The sequence below is a fragment of the Vipera berus genome (assembly GCF_964194415.1).
Source record: "Vipera berus genome assembly, chromosome: 7".
Classification (NCBI taxonomy): domain Eukaryota; kingdom Metazoa; phylum Chordata; class Lepidosauria; order Squamata; family Viperidae; genus Vipera; species Vipera berus.
The window spans coordinates 23897663-23912945 of record NC_138209.1 but is presented as its reverse complement, the minus strand read 5'-3'; the positions used below and the strand labels follow the sequence as shown (position 1 = coordinate 23912945).

The 15283-nt window shown below is 42.5% G+C and overlaps 1 protein-coding gene across 1 annotated transcript in view; it reads right to left on the bottom strand.

Annotated features, from left to right (window-relative positions):
• MCUB (mitochondrial calcium uniporter dominant negative subunit beta) overlaps positions 1-14263 on the bottom strand; it is a 46465-nt gene extending 32202 nt beyond the window's left edge. Inside the window, exon 1 of the mRNA XM_081332514.1 lies at positions 13959-14263. Coding sequence (XP_081188640.1) covers positions 13959-14105 — 147 coding nt within the window. The 5' untranslated portion in view covers positions 14106-14263. The remainder of the gene's footprint in view (positions 1-13958) is intronic.
• Between the last annotated feature and the right edge of the window lie 1020 nt (positions 14264-15283).

Here is a 15283-nt window from a genome sequence, read left to right as displayed (position 1 = left end):
AAATATTAATGAATTCTGTTTCCCGATCCACTAAATCATAAGACAGCTTTCCACACTGTTGTCACCAAATATGCCATTCAGCATTAGAGGAAAATCAGGAGATTGCAGAATCTGCCAACTGGTGCTCCAATATGGCGAATTTTACATACTACTGGAACAAAATAATCCTCTGACATTTTATACTTCATATATATTAATACCATACTCAGTTTCCGAATGAAAACTTTACAGTCAGAAAGACACCATCTAATCACATTACAGATAGTCCTCAACTTACTGGTTGCTGGACAAATGTTCCAAGTTATAACGGAATAGGTGCTTTATGGCCTGTAAAGCTCTTCTGGGCATTGTAAAGTGTTTCCCTTCCTCCAGTCACATGACTGCATTTCGCATGCTTGAAAACTGGCTCATCTTTATGACAAGTTGCAAGTCACAAAATTTGTGACTTCTGCCAGTTTCCAGCAAAAATGCCCATTTGGAATAATCGATTCACTTAATGACTTCAGCATCTGAAGTCCACAAGTCATAAAAGGGCCAAGTTTGAAGACCCCTGGTCTAGTGGTTAAGGTGCTAGCTTAGAAATGAGAAGACGATGGGTTCTAGTTCTGCCTAAGGCATGGAAGCCAGTTAGATGTCTGTCCCAGCCCAACCCACTTCACAGGGCTGTTGTGGGGAAAACAGGAGGAGGTAGGAGTATTAGCATATTCGCTGTCTTGAGTTACTTATAAAGTAATAAAGGTGTGATTAAAATCGAATAATAAAATAAATATTTATTTGGCTGGCAATAAACACATGGTTTTAATTATTATTTTTTCAGATCATTTTGCTTTTGTAAATTATTTTCAAATGGTGGGCTACTGGAGTTAATTCCAAGAAAAGCTGAGATGGTTATAATGTTATATAATTAAAATTACAAATAAGCAAATATTTTTCATTTGAAAGTAGCAGCATTTCTCTGTTCCAGCCAAACAAACGGTGATGGCAGTATGCCGCCTTCAATTCCATTATGCTGAAGGGAAAAAAAAAAGCAAAAGGTGGATAAATTTTGTTGTTAGAAGTGCTGAAGGAGGCAAATCTCTTGTAAGTGAAATGAGATAATCCGATTGCTTTCTTCAAATGTTGAAATATCTGGGATAATTGTATGTTAATATACAAATGTGTTTAATTTGTATTAGAATTTTTTTATATAGCAACATCTGGCATTCAACATGCTCAACATGTATGAATCAGATGAAAAGTATAATATATGCATCACAGAAGTGAAAGCCTGTATTAGTTTTTGTGAAAAGAACATGGCAAAACTGAAGTCACTATTATTGTGAAACCAGATGATAAAATATCTATTTTTATTCCACACTTAACCAGTTCTTTTTCTCCATTACAGATGAAGATGGTTCAAATGTCACTTCTACCAGAAACACATTTAGGGAAAATGAATTGTTCATTGACAGATCTATTAAACTAAGAAACATTGCACAGAAGTCAGACTACTTTGGGACTGGGTAATAATGAGTAACAAGATATCCATTGTCATCTGTGAAAATGTGTTAAGACAATTTGGCCACTTCCAAGCAGTTAAAATATTGTTTTAAAGGGATTGGACAATGCAGCATGTAGTTGATTTCATACCTTGATTAGATATAATGCCTTTCCTATTTACTAAATAAAAAAAATCTATTAGACAATGAATTCAATGGAGTAACAGCACATTAACAAGATACTAACTGTATAGGCATACAATGGGCTTAGCAAATACTAGTTACAATGGGCAGAGCAGCCAGCAATATACTGAGATGTGACCATGACACTGTACAATTATGTGTTCATTAGACACTTTTGAGGAACAGAAAAAACCACACTTCTGTATACCAGGGCGTGAGAAGATGCCACCTGAGTGGAAACACCTGGCTTCATTTTCCAAATGCATTATTATCTTCCTGCATCCCAGCAGGAAGCTGGGAAAATAAAATGTCAATTGGTATGTTGGTTGCCTAGTTCCAACCCCCCCCCCCCAGTTTCAAGCCTTATGAACTGCAAAGCAGAACTTCAACCTATAAGTAGTCCTTGACTCACAACAATTTATTTAGTGACCATTCAAAGTCAGCATTGAAAATAATAACTTATGACTATTTTTCACACTTACAGTATGACTGTTGCAGCATCCCCACGGTCACGTTATCAGAACCCATATGCTTGGCAACTGATTCATATTTATGACGGTTGCAGTGCCCCAGGGTCATCTGATTACCTTTGCAACCTTCTGACAAATAAAGTCAATGGGGAAGCCAGATTCACTTAACAATGGTGATTCACTTAACAATGGTTGTAAGAAAAGTTCTAAAATGGGACAGAATTCACTTAACAAATGTGTCGCTTAGCAAGAGAAATTTTTGGCTCAGTTGTGGGTCATAAAGAATTGCTGAGCTAATGGCTTTTACAAGAGGTCCAGAAAGCAAAACATTTCCATCCACATACTAGCAAAACTTTGATTCTGAACCTTTAACTGGGTAAAATTGTTCACCACGGGGCAAAACATTTGAACCAAAGTACTTCAAATGGGCTATCTTACAGAATGCTTCTACAATCTGGGATCCATGACTACCATGGGACTGAAATTTGACAAATTTTATAAAATATTTTATGACATCAAAATTGCCACAAAACAGTTTATGACATAATACAGAATACCTTAAAACATTTCCTGAACTGATGTTATACAGTTTCCTGGAGGAAACTGATTATCTTGACCCGTACCAATCGGGTTTCAGGCCTGGGCATAGCACGGAGACGGCATTGGTCGCGCTGGTGAATGATCTCTGGCGGGCTCGGGACAGGGGTTGTTCCTCTGTCCTAGTCCTATTAGACCTCTCAGCGGCTTTTGATACCATCGACCATGGTATCCTACTGCGGCGTCTCAGGGGGCTGGGAGTGGGGGGCACTGTTTTACGGTGGTTCTCCTCCTACCTCCTGGGCCGCTCGCAGTCGGTGTTGACGAGAGGACAGAGGTCCACCCCGAGATCTCTCTTTTGTGGAGTCCCTCAGGGGTCGGTCCTCTCTCCCCTCCTGTTCAACATCTACATGAAGCCGCTGGGTGAGCTCATTCATGGTTTCGGGGTGGGTTATCACCAGTACACTGATGATACCCAACTTTTTCTTTCCACCCCTAACCAACCCAGTGATGCCCTCGCCGTGATGTCCCGTTGCCTAGAGGCGGTTCGGGTTTGGATGGGGAGAAACAGGCTTCGTCTCAATCCTGCCAAGACTGAATGGCTGTTCATACCATCATCTCGGGCTGACCAGTTTTCTCCATCATTAACAATAGGGGATGAGGTGTTACCCCCCCGTTGATTGGGCTCGCAAGTTGGGCGTCCTCCTGGATTCACGGCTCAGTTTTGAAGATCATATAGGAGCCGTGACCAGGGGGGCTTTTGCCCAGATTCGTCTGGTGCGCCAGTTGCAGCCCTATCTGGACCGAGATGCCCTACGCACAGTCACTCATGCACTTGTGACCTCCCAGTTAGACTACTGCAATGCCCTCTACATGGGGCTGCCCTTGAGGACCACTCGGAGGCTTCAACTGGTGCAGAATTCAGTCGCGCAAGTTGTGATGGGAGCTTCCCGATACTCCCATGTAACACCTCTTCTCCACGAGCTGCATTGGCTTCCAGTTGCCCTCCAGGTGAGATTCAAGGTGTTGGTAATGACCTATAAAGCCCTAAATGGCTTGGGTCCGGACTATCTAAGGGAACACCTGCTGCCGGCATCATCTTCCCATTGTCCTGTGCGCCCCCACAGGGAGGGCCTTCTCAGGGTACCGCCAGTTAATGAATGCCGCCAGGTTATTCCCAGGGGAAGGGCGTTCTCTGTGGGTGCGCCTGCCCTATGGAACCAACTACCCACAGAACTTAGGACTGCCCCCGACCTTCGCTCATTTTGCCGGGACCTGAAAACCTGGCTCTTTGAGCTGTTTGGTCCAGACTGTGCGGTTGTTAATTTAATTGGGTTTTAGATCTACTTTTGGGGCTTGAATTTAATGTAATTGTTTTAATTGATTTTGATTTCAATTTTTTGTATTTCATGGTTCCAACTGCCCTGTAAACCACCCTGAGTCCTACGGGAATAGGGCAGTATACAAATTCAATAAAATAAATAAATATGGTCTATTTTCAACATGGGCAGAGAGTGTCCCTGAATGTACCCTAGGTTTTCCAGTGAAGGCAGCGCATTAGAAACTCAGTCATTGTTAAAGGCATTGAGGAATCTGGTAAGGAAAGACCTATGAAAGGCTAACCCAGGGGTAGGCAACCTTAGCTCTTTTATGACTCGTGGACTTCAACTCCCAGAATTCTTGAGCCAGCCATGCTGGCTCAGGAATTCTGGGAGTTGAAGTCCACGAGTCATAAAAGAGCCAAGCCTACCCCTGGGCTAACCCAAGGAACCACAAATTGTCTAGTGAACAGTTAAACGGCAGGAAAAGAATTTAGTTCACATTTTCCTTCTATGGCCTTTCTCCCTATTGTCCTAATGTTTTAGTTTTAGTTAGCCTTTACATGGTAACATTCAACAATTTTTCCAGTTGAACGATTCACACTATTAAAGGAACTACTGTAGAAAAAAGGGGTTCTGTTCAGATACCAAATTATAATTCCCTTTCTTGGCCACATATGGATTTCACAGAAGTACTGAAATGTACCTAATTACTTCCATAATAAGTCCGGGCCATAGCATAACACTAGAATACAAAATGACTCAGTCTGTGCACAGTATATGGTTTGTTTAATCATCAACTAGATAAACCAGCATGTGAAGACACAATCCATTATCTGCAAACACAATGATTTTCAAGAAGAGACTAGACATTCTCCTGTCTGAGACAGTACAGGTTTCTCCTGCTTGAGCTTGGACTAGAAGACCTCCAAGGTCCCTTTCAGCTCTATTCTAATCTATTCTATTTTAACCCCACTTTATTAACTGGTTCTGGATGGCTAGGATCACAGAAGGTTGGTTGGAATATGTCAGTATAACATCAGTTTCTGAACTGATGCAGTAACATCCCAATAAGCATTAAGATTATTTTTAACACATAAGCATAATGTACCAGATGCTCAAGACAGATTTTGCAATGACCACTCTTCTACTATTACAAAAATCAGGAATGTACATGATCTATAATAGAAGCTTCTTAAAATTACTTTAAAAGGCTCACTTGCAATAAAACCAATTTTAACTCTTTAAATAAGACATTTTAAAGATGATTAACTTTTGGTATTTCTACCTGCAATTGCCAAATGGATGGTAAAACTATAAGGAAAAATGAATATTATCTCAGACTGTAACTTTCTATGGGTTTTATCCATGTGATCTATTCTACCAGAAGGAGCAGCAAAATAGTCCCATTTTATGGAACAGTTTTGGGATAGAAATCTGGTGGAGTATTTGGTGGAAGGGTGGGGTTATTATACTTATGTACATGACATAATCAAATTAAATTTACATCTAGTTTCAGAGTATGCACTCAGTACACCATGGAACAAATTCCTTCTCTAGTTAGACTTGAGCCATTAAATTCTTAACGCAAGAACGTGATAACATGGTTTGAAGTCTGACACCTTGGACCAATGTACCTTCAATTAACCTTCAAAAAAGAGAAATAGAACAAGAAAGGGAATTTCTCCACGCATCTAAGAGGTAACTGGTCTCCAGCTTTTCTAATCAGTAAAGCAGCATTACATTTATGTTAATAAAATAATGTTATCACAGCAGTTATAGAACAAAAACAAACGGAAATAATGTGGGACGCTTGTTAATGTGTGGCACAATCTGATGGGTTTATATAGATGTATTAATACCTATATCAGTTTACATAACTCTGAACTGTTTTGGTCTCTGAAGTACAGATCTGTGCAAGAATTATTTAACCCATATCTTGTTTCCACTAAAATGTGAAAAGAATTAAGAAAAGGCTATTACGTCAAAATATTGATTCTGAGCTCAACTGCACTTAAAAAAATCGTTCAGAGCTAAAAATACAAGTTCTGCAATTTTTTCATTGGATTTAACACAATGCACCTTTTTCTTCTGAAATATCTTTTAGGCAACACTGCCTTCAGCACAAAGCAAAATTTTCAGGGTTGTTGTGCTAGGTCCCCATAAATGAATTCATTTAAATATACTCCTTCAGTTTTCTTTGCTTTTGGTTGTTGTTGTTGTTACTTGCGAAATCATGTCCGACCCATCTGACCCCATGGACAACGTTCCTCCAGGCCTTCCTGTCCTCTACCATCTTCTGGAGTCCATTTAAGCTCACGCCTACTGCTTCAGTGACTCCATCCAGCCACCTCATTCTCTGTCGTCCCCTTCTTCTCTTGCCCTCAACCTTTCCCAGCATTAGGCTCTTCTCCAGTGAGTCCTTCCTTCTCATTAGGTGATTACCACTGTGAGTTGAAAGTATTTCAATTACCTTCGAAAAAGTAAAAGGCAGGTTTCTCTTTGTCTTTCTGTTTCTTTTGACCTTTCTATATATTGAACTCTTTAGTCCCGCTTAAAGTCTCACAGTTTAGTTCATATTATCCTTTCCTTGTTTTGTAAAATTCAGCATTTACTATTCTTAATAGTAGAAAATCAGCATTTCCACAAAGGTCTGATCCGTTAGTCTATTTACTATGGCTATTTTCAAAGGAACTTCTGTAAAAGGTTTTCTGTTGTTTTTTAAAAAAAATCACTGTTCCCTTTATACCCTACATTTAAAACTTTCTTGAATCACAATCTTATTAAGCCTCTTACTTTTAAATTAAAATCTTTTAAAATAGTCTTTCCCATCTTAAATTGAAAAAGAAAGTACTCGTTGAGAGTCTTTGATCTTCACTGCCCTTTAAAATATCTCTAAAGTTGTAAAGTAATTAAACCCTGAAGTGTTTAAGAAAGTGAGGCTTTTGTCCATCAAATGTCCATTAAGGCTGCAGAGAAGCTAATGATGGGCAGTTAATCCTTTGGCTATCAAGCTATTCAATTCATGATCAAACCATAAGACTCAATTCATGTAGACTCCTTGGAGGAGAAGCTCTTCCAGAATGCAAATGGCAATCCCAACAAACTCTCCTTCCTGTGCAGAGATTTTCATAAACAAGAACTTGACTCCTGACAGACTGTCGGGCCCAAGCCCAGAGACAAGACTGTGAGATCCAATAGAATTCAATTATTTATTTGCTTGCACCTAAAAGAATCTACCCAAACTAAATTTATAAATTTCCAAGCTACTAGATCAGAGGTCTCCAACCTTTTTGGTTTGGTGGCCTGGAAAGGGAGGTAGGCACTGCTACGTGCGCATGCACAAATGGGCCACATGCCTGCGCGTGCAAAAATGAGCCCCATGCATGTGCATAATGGGCCTTGCGTGAGCTCATGCGCACATGCAAACAGAAGCACATGTACACATGCTCACGTGCAAACGGGTTGCACGGGCATGAGTGCTGCAAATGGGGCGGCACTAGTACTGGCAGGATGCTATGGGTGGCATTAATGCCAGTGGGACGCCCGTGGCGGGGCAGCACTAGCACAAGCAGGATGCTCAGGATGCTCGGCACTAGCACCGGCAGGATGCTTGGGGTGGCACTAGTGCCAGTGGGATGCTCATGGGCAGGGCGGCGCTAGCACCAGCAGGATACTTGGTGTGGCACTAGCGCCAGTGGGATGCTTGGGGCGGCACTAGTGCTGGTGGGACATTGGGGCAGGGTGGTGCTAGCGCCAATGGGATGCGTGGGGCAGTGCTAGTGAGAGTGTGGAGGCCATCCCTTCACGTGGCCCAGTGGCCATGGCCCGGTAGTGGGCTGCGGCCCACAGGTTGGGGACCCCTGTACTAGATATATCCTGAAAGATTCAAAGGCATATTTACTCTGAACCTCTTCCCTTCTCCCTCTCCCACTCACCCCCACCCAGCTTAGAATCATGCAACCTCTTGATTCCAGTCTATTTCTAGAAAAAAGATGGGCAAATGCTCCCCATCACAGCAATGACTGCACTGCAGGAGCTGCACACAGGACGTATAACCTGCCATCAGTCCTTACCCAGAAGCCAAAATGAGCAGCAGTTTTGAAAATTGTTGAATGTGGTTTGCAGCTATCTAATAATTGGGAATTAAGACTGATTCTGAAAGAATAACTCGACACACCTTGTTTGGTATTGTTAGAAACATTTTCATTTAATCCTTATTTAAACATGGCAAACAATATTTACAAATTACCAAAACCTGCTTAACTGCATTTTTCTTCAAACAGAAGCAAGAATGTTAATAAACAGAAGAGTGATGTGTGCTGATCTACTACGTAGAAAAAAATTAAAGGAAGTTCACAAAGTAGCAGCATACACACATTTCCTATAACCCATATCACAATAAGGAATTCAGTTGGCTCTTCATAAATCTGATTATCTACGTTTTGCATATTCCTGCTTATTGGGTCCAGAATGCTTGAAAGTGTAGCATTCTTTTAAATGCAGTATTGTAAATACACTTGTACACATACTTTGTTTCAAAAGCAATATAAAAATTCACATTTATATAAGCATTTGTAAAAAAAAAATGTGAAAATGAAAAAATAACTTCAATTTAGGACCTGTATACTGAAACCTAGCAAAATTTGAAAAAAAGGTTGCTAACTTTGCACCAGACTAGCATATTGTTGACTTTATTATGAGAAATATTTCAGAGGTTTTTCCATAGACTAACAATGGTATCTCTGTTTTTGTAGGGTTTTTGAAACTGTTGTGGATATTTGTGGATTTAAGGATTTATAATGACAAGTTTGTTACAATAAAAAAGAAGCACAATTTCTTCACATGTTGCGGATATTATATCAGCACAATAACCAATATTAAGCACCTGGATGCAGCCCAACCTACCGTGGAAAAAATCTATCTTACAAGACAATAGTCATCCCACAGGATCAAATAGTATAAAGCTAGACAATAAAAATGTATTGGATGGAAATTGTTTTCAATATTTATAAACCACATTTTCAAAGCCAATTGAAACAGATGTTTAAAGAATACATGAGAACCCATTCTCAGTGATTTTGTAAGAGATGACCGGGCTGGGCCGAGGGAAGTGTAAACAGCATCATTAATCATGAGTCCCTTCATGCTCACAAGAGATCTAAGTCCAGCCCATCTTGAATTCCTTCTACTCTTCTCTACCGCCAATTTCCTTTGGGTGTTAGTAGTTCAGATTCTTGTAGAGAGCTTGAAATAAATCTTTATACTCATTAAAACTGCCTGGCTCTCCTGATTTCCCTGGCACTTGACAAATTTTAAATCATAGTGTATGGCTTAATTATGTGACAACCAAACCCCTGTGCATTCTTTAACAAACTATGGTTAAAACAGAGTGACAGTGCATTGTGTGAACGCAGTACTGTGATTCACTTATAGAAGATGTCTCTCTCCTATAGAAGGAGTCAACAAGCTTTTCAGGCATCAGTAGTGGTACACATGTACACTTCCCCTTTCAATTTTTAGAAACTAACTGAACTCTTATAAGAGCACTTTTCATCAAATATTACATGAGCTCACATAAGAATATAATAGTAATTTTGGATCTGTCAATAGAAGTGCTATATTGTTGATCACTGACCTACAGTATAAGCATTAACTCAGGAATGAGCAGAAATTAATTCTCTGAATTATCTACTGTAGACTGTCATAAAGAGCCTTGGTGGAGCAGTGGGCTAATGCCTCCTTAAGTAACACCAGCTGCCTGCAATTAGTGCAGGTTCACATCCCACCAGGCTCAAGGTTGACTCAGCCTTCCATCCTTCCGAGGTAGGTAAAATGAGGACCCAGATTGTTGGGGGCAATTAAGCTGACTTTGTAATAATGCCGCTTGGGGGGTGTGTGAAAGCCCTAATAAGCAGGCATATACATAGAATGAAGGCTACTGCTAAGCTTGTAAGCCGCCCTGAGTCTTCGGAGAAGGGCGGGATATAAATGGAATTAAAATAAAAATAAATAAATAAATGTATACCATTTAACTGAGATAGCAAATAACTTCCCTTCCCAAATACTATCTAAAACAGAGGTTCCCAACTCGCGGGCCATGGCCCAGTACCAGACCATGGCCTGTTTGGAACCAGGCTACAGAAGCTTCAGGTGAGCATATGTGCAGCTCCAGTTGAGTGTGCAGCAGGCGAGCGAGAAGCTCTATTTGTGCGAGCAGCAGTGTGCGTGCCTGCCGCTCACGCAAATGGAGCTGTGCTCACCTGGAACCATTCCCTCTCCCCTCCCCCACCAGTCCACAAAGCCAGAAAGGTTGGGGACCGCTGATCTAAAAGACAATAACTGGAAGATCTGATTTATGTGCCAAAGTGCTTTGACTACCATTTATTTCTGATATTCAAAACAAATTCTCACACATTTCCCATCTCAAACGGGGAGGAAATTCTGTTATTTTCAGCAATTGTACATCAAAGAGGATTTAAAGGGTTACAAAAAAAGGAGGTCTGGAGCCTTGGGACTACAAGATGATCAACCCAGTAATAAAACTGCAAGCAAATTGGACAATCATAAGGCTTGCCCCTCCAATTCTACTCTTACATGATTACTGAACTACTCAATATTAAGATAAAATTAAGTAGAAACCTACAGGGATAACAAACTGTTATGACAGGTTCCACTTCGTGTTACATAATAATGTATCCCAAGAATCTGGCTATATAAAATCTAGGATTAATGTTAACAAAATTAACCTTTTTATCTTAGCTAAAAACCTTCTGTAATAGCAAGGGGACTCACCAGAAACCTCACATGTAAAAAGATCTTAGAGGATTCATTTTCACGCATAATTGTTTTTATTTCAGAAGAAATATAGAGGGTAGATATTTTGAGCCAAAAAGGTTTTGATGCTGATGACATTCACTGCTATTTTCCCCAAATAATGCAATAACCTCTGCCAAATACATTTCTTCCTAAAATGTCCAGAAACTCACAAACAGAATTCCTATTAGCCTGTATAAAGTTTTAACAAAATGTATCTATAAAATAGTTGACAGGGGAACTTCTGTTGATGAGGTTGGGGTTAAAAAGCATGTAACATTATGACGGAAAATTGTATTAATTTGGATAATCTCTTTTTTGTATTGTTTTAACTGCCCTGTGAACCGCCCTGAGTCCTTCGGGAATAGGGCGGTATATAAATTCAACTAATAAATAAATAAATAAATAATGGTACATTAGTACCCTTATTGTTGCAGCATCTTGTTCTAATTTTCCTTTTTTCTTTTAATCACAATAATAATAAACCTTTATTGTCAAAGTACAACATGTGTACATTGAGATTAGCTGAGCCTCCCCCCCCCCGTGCTCTCTCCCCCCAACACACAGTGACAACAAACCCTCCATCCTACCACACCATGTGAACCAACTACACCACACACCGGCCTCCCAAGTCAATTCTGCATAAGTTCACAGAGATTATATCCCATTTAAAAGCCTAACAGCCCATGGATAAAAGCTATTTTTCAGCCTGTTGGTACGGCTGGCTATACTCCTATATCTCCTACCGGATGGTAGGAGAGTAAAGAGATACCGTCCAGGGTGTGAGTCATCCCTGAGAATCTTCCTCCCTCTTCCAAGGCAAGGAGCCCTGGTGATGTCATCCAGTGGTGTCAGGGGACAGCCCACAATGTCTTGTGCTGTACTCACCACCCTCTGTAATACTTTCCTGTCCGCGGCTGTCAGACCAGCATACCAAACCACAATACCATACGAGAGGACGCTCTCTAAAGTAGACCGGTAAAAGAGGGTCATTAGCCGTTGTTCTACACTGTTCTTCCGCAAGACCCTAAGAAAGTGAAGCCTCTGTTGGGCCTTTCTAGCCACCTGGGTTGTGTTAACTTTCCAGGTCAGATCTTCACAGAGGTAGACTCCCAGAAATTTAAAGGAGGAAACTCTCTCCACACAGTCCTCCCCGATGTAAAGTGGGGCAGGTTCCTCCTTTTTTCTCCAGAAGTCTAACACCATCTCTTTCGTCTTGCTGATGTTTAGGTGCAAGTTGTTGTTACTACACCATATGGATAGTTTTTGTACCTCCGCCCTGTATGCTGTCTCATCCCCACCTGTAATAAGACCCACCACAGTTGTATCATCTGCGAACTTGATTATCACAGTGGATGGGTCAGATGATACACAATCATAAGTGTATAAAGAGTACAGGTAGGGGCTAAGCAGACAGCCCTGTGGCGTGCTGGTGAAAAGCTTCAGGGGGTTGGACAAAGCAGACCTGACCCTCACTGTTTGTAACCGATCCCTAAGAAAGTCTTGAATCCAATTGCAGATGGCGGGGGAGAATTTCAAGTCAGTCAGCTTCTCGATGAGAATGCTCGGCAAAATGGTGTTGAAAGCCGAGCTGTAGTCAACAAAAAGCATCCTGATATAACTTCCAGGTCTCTCGAGATGACTTGCTATAGAGTGTAAAGCAGTAGCTATGGCATCGTCTGTCGACCTATTTCCCCTGTAGGCAAATTGATGTTCTTCAACTGAAGTGATTGGTCGCTTCTAGTAACCATCATCTAACTTTCTCCCCACTGTAAGTATATTAATAGAAAGAAGTTGGCTTAAAACTATGAATGCCTACAGTATGAAATTAAACACAGTTTCTAAGCACCAAAGAAACAATATGGGCTGGCATACATACTTATCCATTTTTAATCAACAATGAACAAAATCTAGGGCTTAGCTCTATACAACACATCTACCCACAGGTAACAAACCATGATTTATTGACTTAATCTAATTTTCTGAGTTTACCAACGACACGAGCTGAATTCACAACCTAGATTAAAACAATCCCTGCCTAAATTGCAATTCAGAGCATTAGAAGAATGAAGCTCATTTCTTCGCTATTGTAATGATTTATGCTTAAGGCAACTTAGCCCCTCACCTGGACATCATTGAGGCTGTCCTTATTAGCCTTAGCTCAACATAAGACGGCTAGAATGACTCTAAAATGGATTACTACAAGTCACTAGCGAGGCCACGATTGACGACTATCTCTCAGAATGTTTTCCGATCCGATTCTGTGAAAATGTGCACTGTAGGAATCAAATCAAATCAAAGCAGTGGGCTAATGCCTCCTTAAGTAACACCAGCTGCCTGCAATTAGTGCAGGTTCGAGTCCCACCAGGCTCAAGGTTGACTCAGCCTTCCATCCTTCCAAGGTAGGTAAAATGAGGACCCAGATTGTTGGGGGCAATTAAGCTGACTTTGTAATAATGCCGCTTGCGGGGTGTGTGTGTGTGTGTGAAAGCCCTAATAAGCAGGCATATACATAGAATGAAGGCTACTGCTAAGCTTGTAAGCCGCTGCCCTGAGTCTTCGGAGAAGGGCGGGATATAAATGGAATTTAAAAAAAAATGTATTCGAATCCCAGAGGTTAACTTTTTTGTTTTGTTTTTTAAAGGAAAACTTTTAAGGATTGTAATTTCCCTGAACATTCAAGTATTTCATCAGCGAAAGAATCCGAAATGTTAGCGGAGGATTTTCAAGAAAAGAGAAGAACCACGCCAAAGGGGCCGTTCCTCCTCCTTCCTCCGCGCCAGGACTCGGGCTTCTCCTTCGGTAAGAAATGATCAACTGCACTCGCCAAATCTTGAGAAAACGGACGGGGACTGGACCGGGGCAGAGAAAGAGGAAGGGGGCTCATTTAAACCCCAGCGTCCCACCCAATTTTCGTCTTCTCTATTCCTAGCTCGGCGTCTCCCGAGGGCAGCCCAAGTTCCAGGCTTTCCTGAAGCTACGCAAGAGAAGTTAGGCGCCTGCCAGCCTCCCTCCCTCCCTCCCTCCCTGCTCAACTCTGTCTTGCCCGACGGGAAGCTTGCATCGAAAACTCTTTCCCGAGGCCTGACCCCGAAAGGGAAGGAGAGGAAAGGAGAGCAACGAAGTCCGCCGTGGCTCTCGAGCCGGCAACTCACCTGCAACCGGACCCGTCGGAGAACGCCGCCGCCGCCGCCGCCGCCTGGACTTCGCCCTCCATCGGCAAAAGGAGGGCCCGGAAGCATCGGAATCCGAGACGGGGCTTGCCATCTCCCTCGGAGCAACCGGTGAGCTGCGGAGAGCATCTCCCCAGCGGCTTCCTCGAGGCGTCCCCTCCGTCTAAGAAGAGCAAAAAGGCATCGGGGCGAGCGCGAACCGGCGCGCGCCCGCTTAAGAAGGCGATGCCAGCTCGGGCGCGAGGGGCTCCGTCGCGCGCTCGGCTCTCGAAGCGCCGCCAAAGACAAGGGGCGGGCTTCAAGGAAAGGGCGTGGCTTCCTCGTCTCCGACGCCGTACTGCCTTCTCCCGCCCTTCTTCTGGTCAGCGAAACGCGCGCGCGGGGTGGGGAGCGGCGGCGGCGGCGGCGGCCGAGAGGAAAGAGTCCCGTTTCGAAGCGGAGGTTCGGAGTTCTTCCTGCTTCTCCGCGTTCGGAAGGGCTTACGGGCAAGGCGTGGTCGAAAATTGCAAGAGGTGAAACGACGTTGTAAAACAAGACGGCTCTGCCCCCTACAAGCCCTTACGGTCGACAAGGAACCCGAAAAGTTGAAGATTGATCTCTATCTGGCCATAAGAAAATAAAAATCGAAAGAGGGATTGCCTGTATCATTGCTACAGCCGAAGTTAACAATTATGCGCTTTTCAGCTCCTCAAAAGCGGCAAAAGCTTGGATTGGTAGCAATCCCATTGGTAGCTGCCCCAGGGCATACTTTAGGAATAACTGACTCAGTGGTAGGCTGCCAACAGCTACAAATTCAGGGCGGTACAATTTTAAGAGGAAGCATGCAGCAGCCTGGGTATGTTGGCATATGAACGGGCAGGAAATGTAAAAAAATGGGGCGCCCATTATATTTCTAATCTTGCAACAGGAAATGAAAAACTCGAGTTTAAAAGTGCTTGTTATTGAGCCTTAAACTAGCCTTACTAGGCCTTCTGATCTGAGTTGCTGTTTTTCCACCTAGCGCTCATTCACACATCCTGCTTGTCCCGGCACCCAGGGAACCCACTTCTTGAGCACATGAAGGCATGAAGCTGGACCTCCGTGCAACTACAGCTGCCCACTTTCTACTTTTCTTTGGCATGGCCATAACTGAAGTCGCAGGGCTCTTCTTGACACCCAATTCAATAGACTTCTGGAATATGGCAGGCATGTGTCAATGTGACACGGGATTGGTAGCAGTCCACCAGAACATACCTGCATGTGTGCACGCACGCACACACACACACACACACACACCAGAGCAGTGGGGGGGGAAACACAGCTGTGCT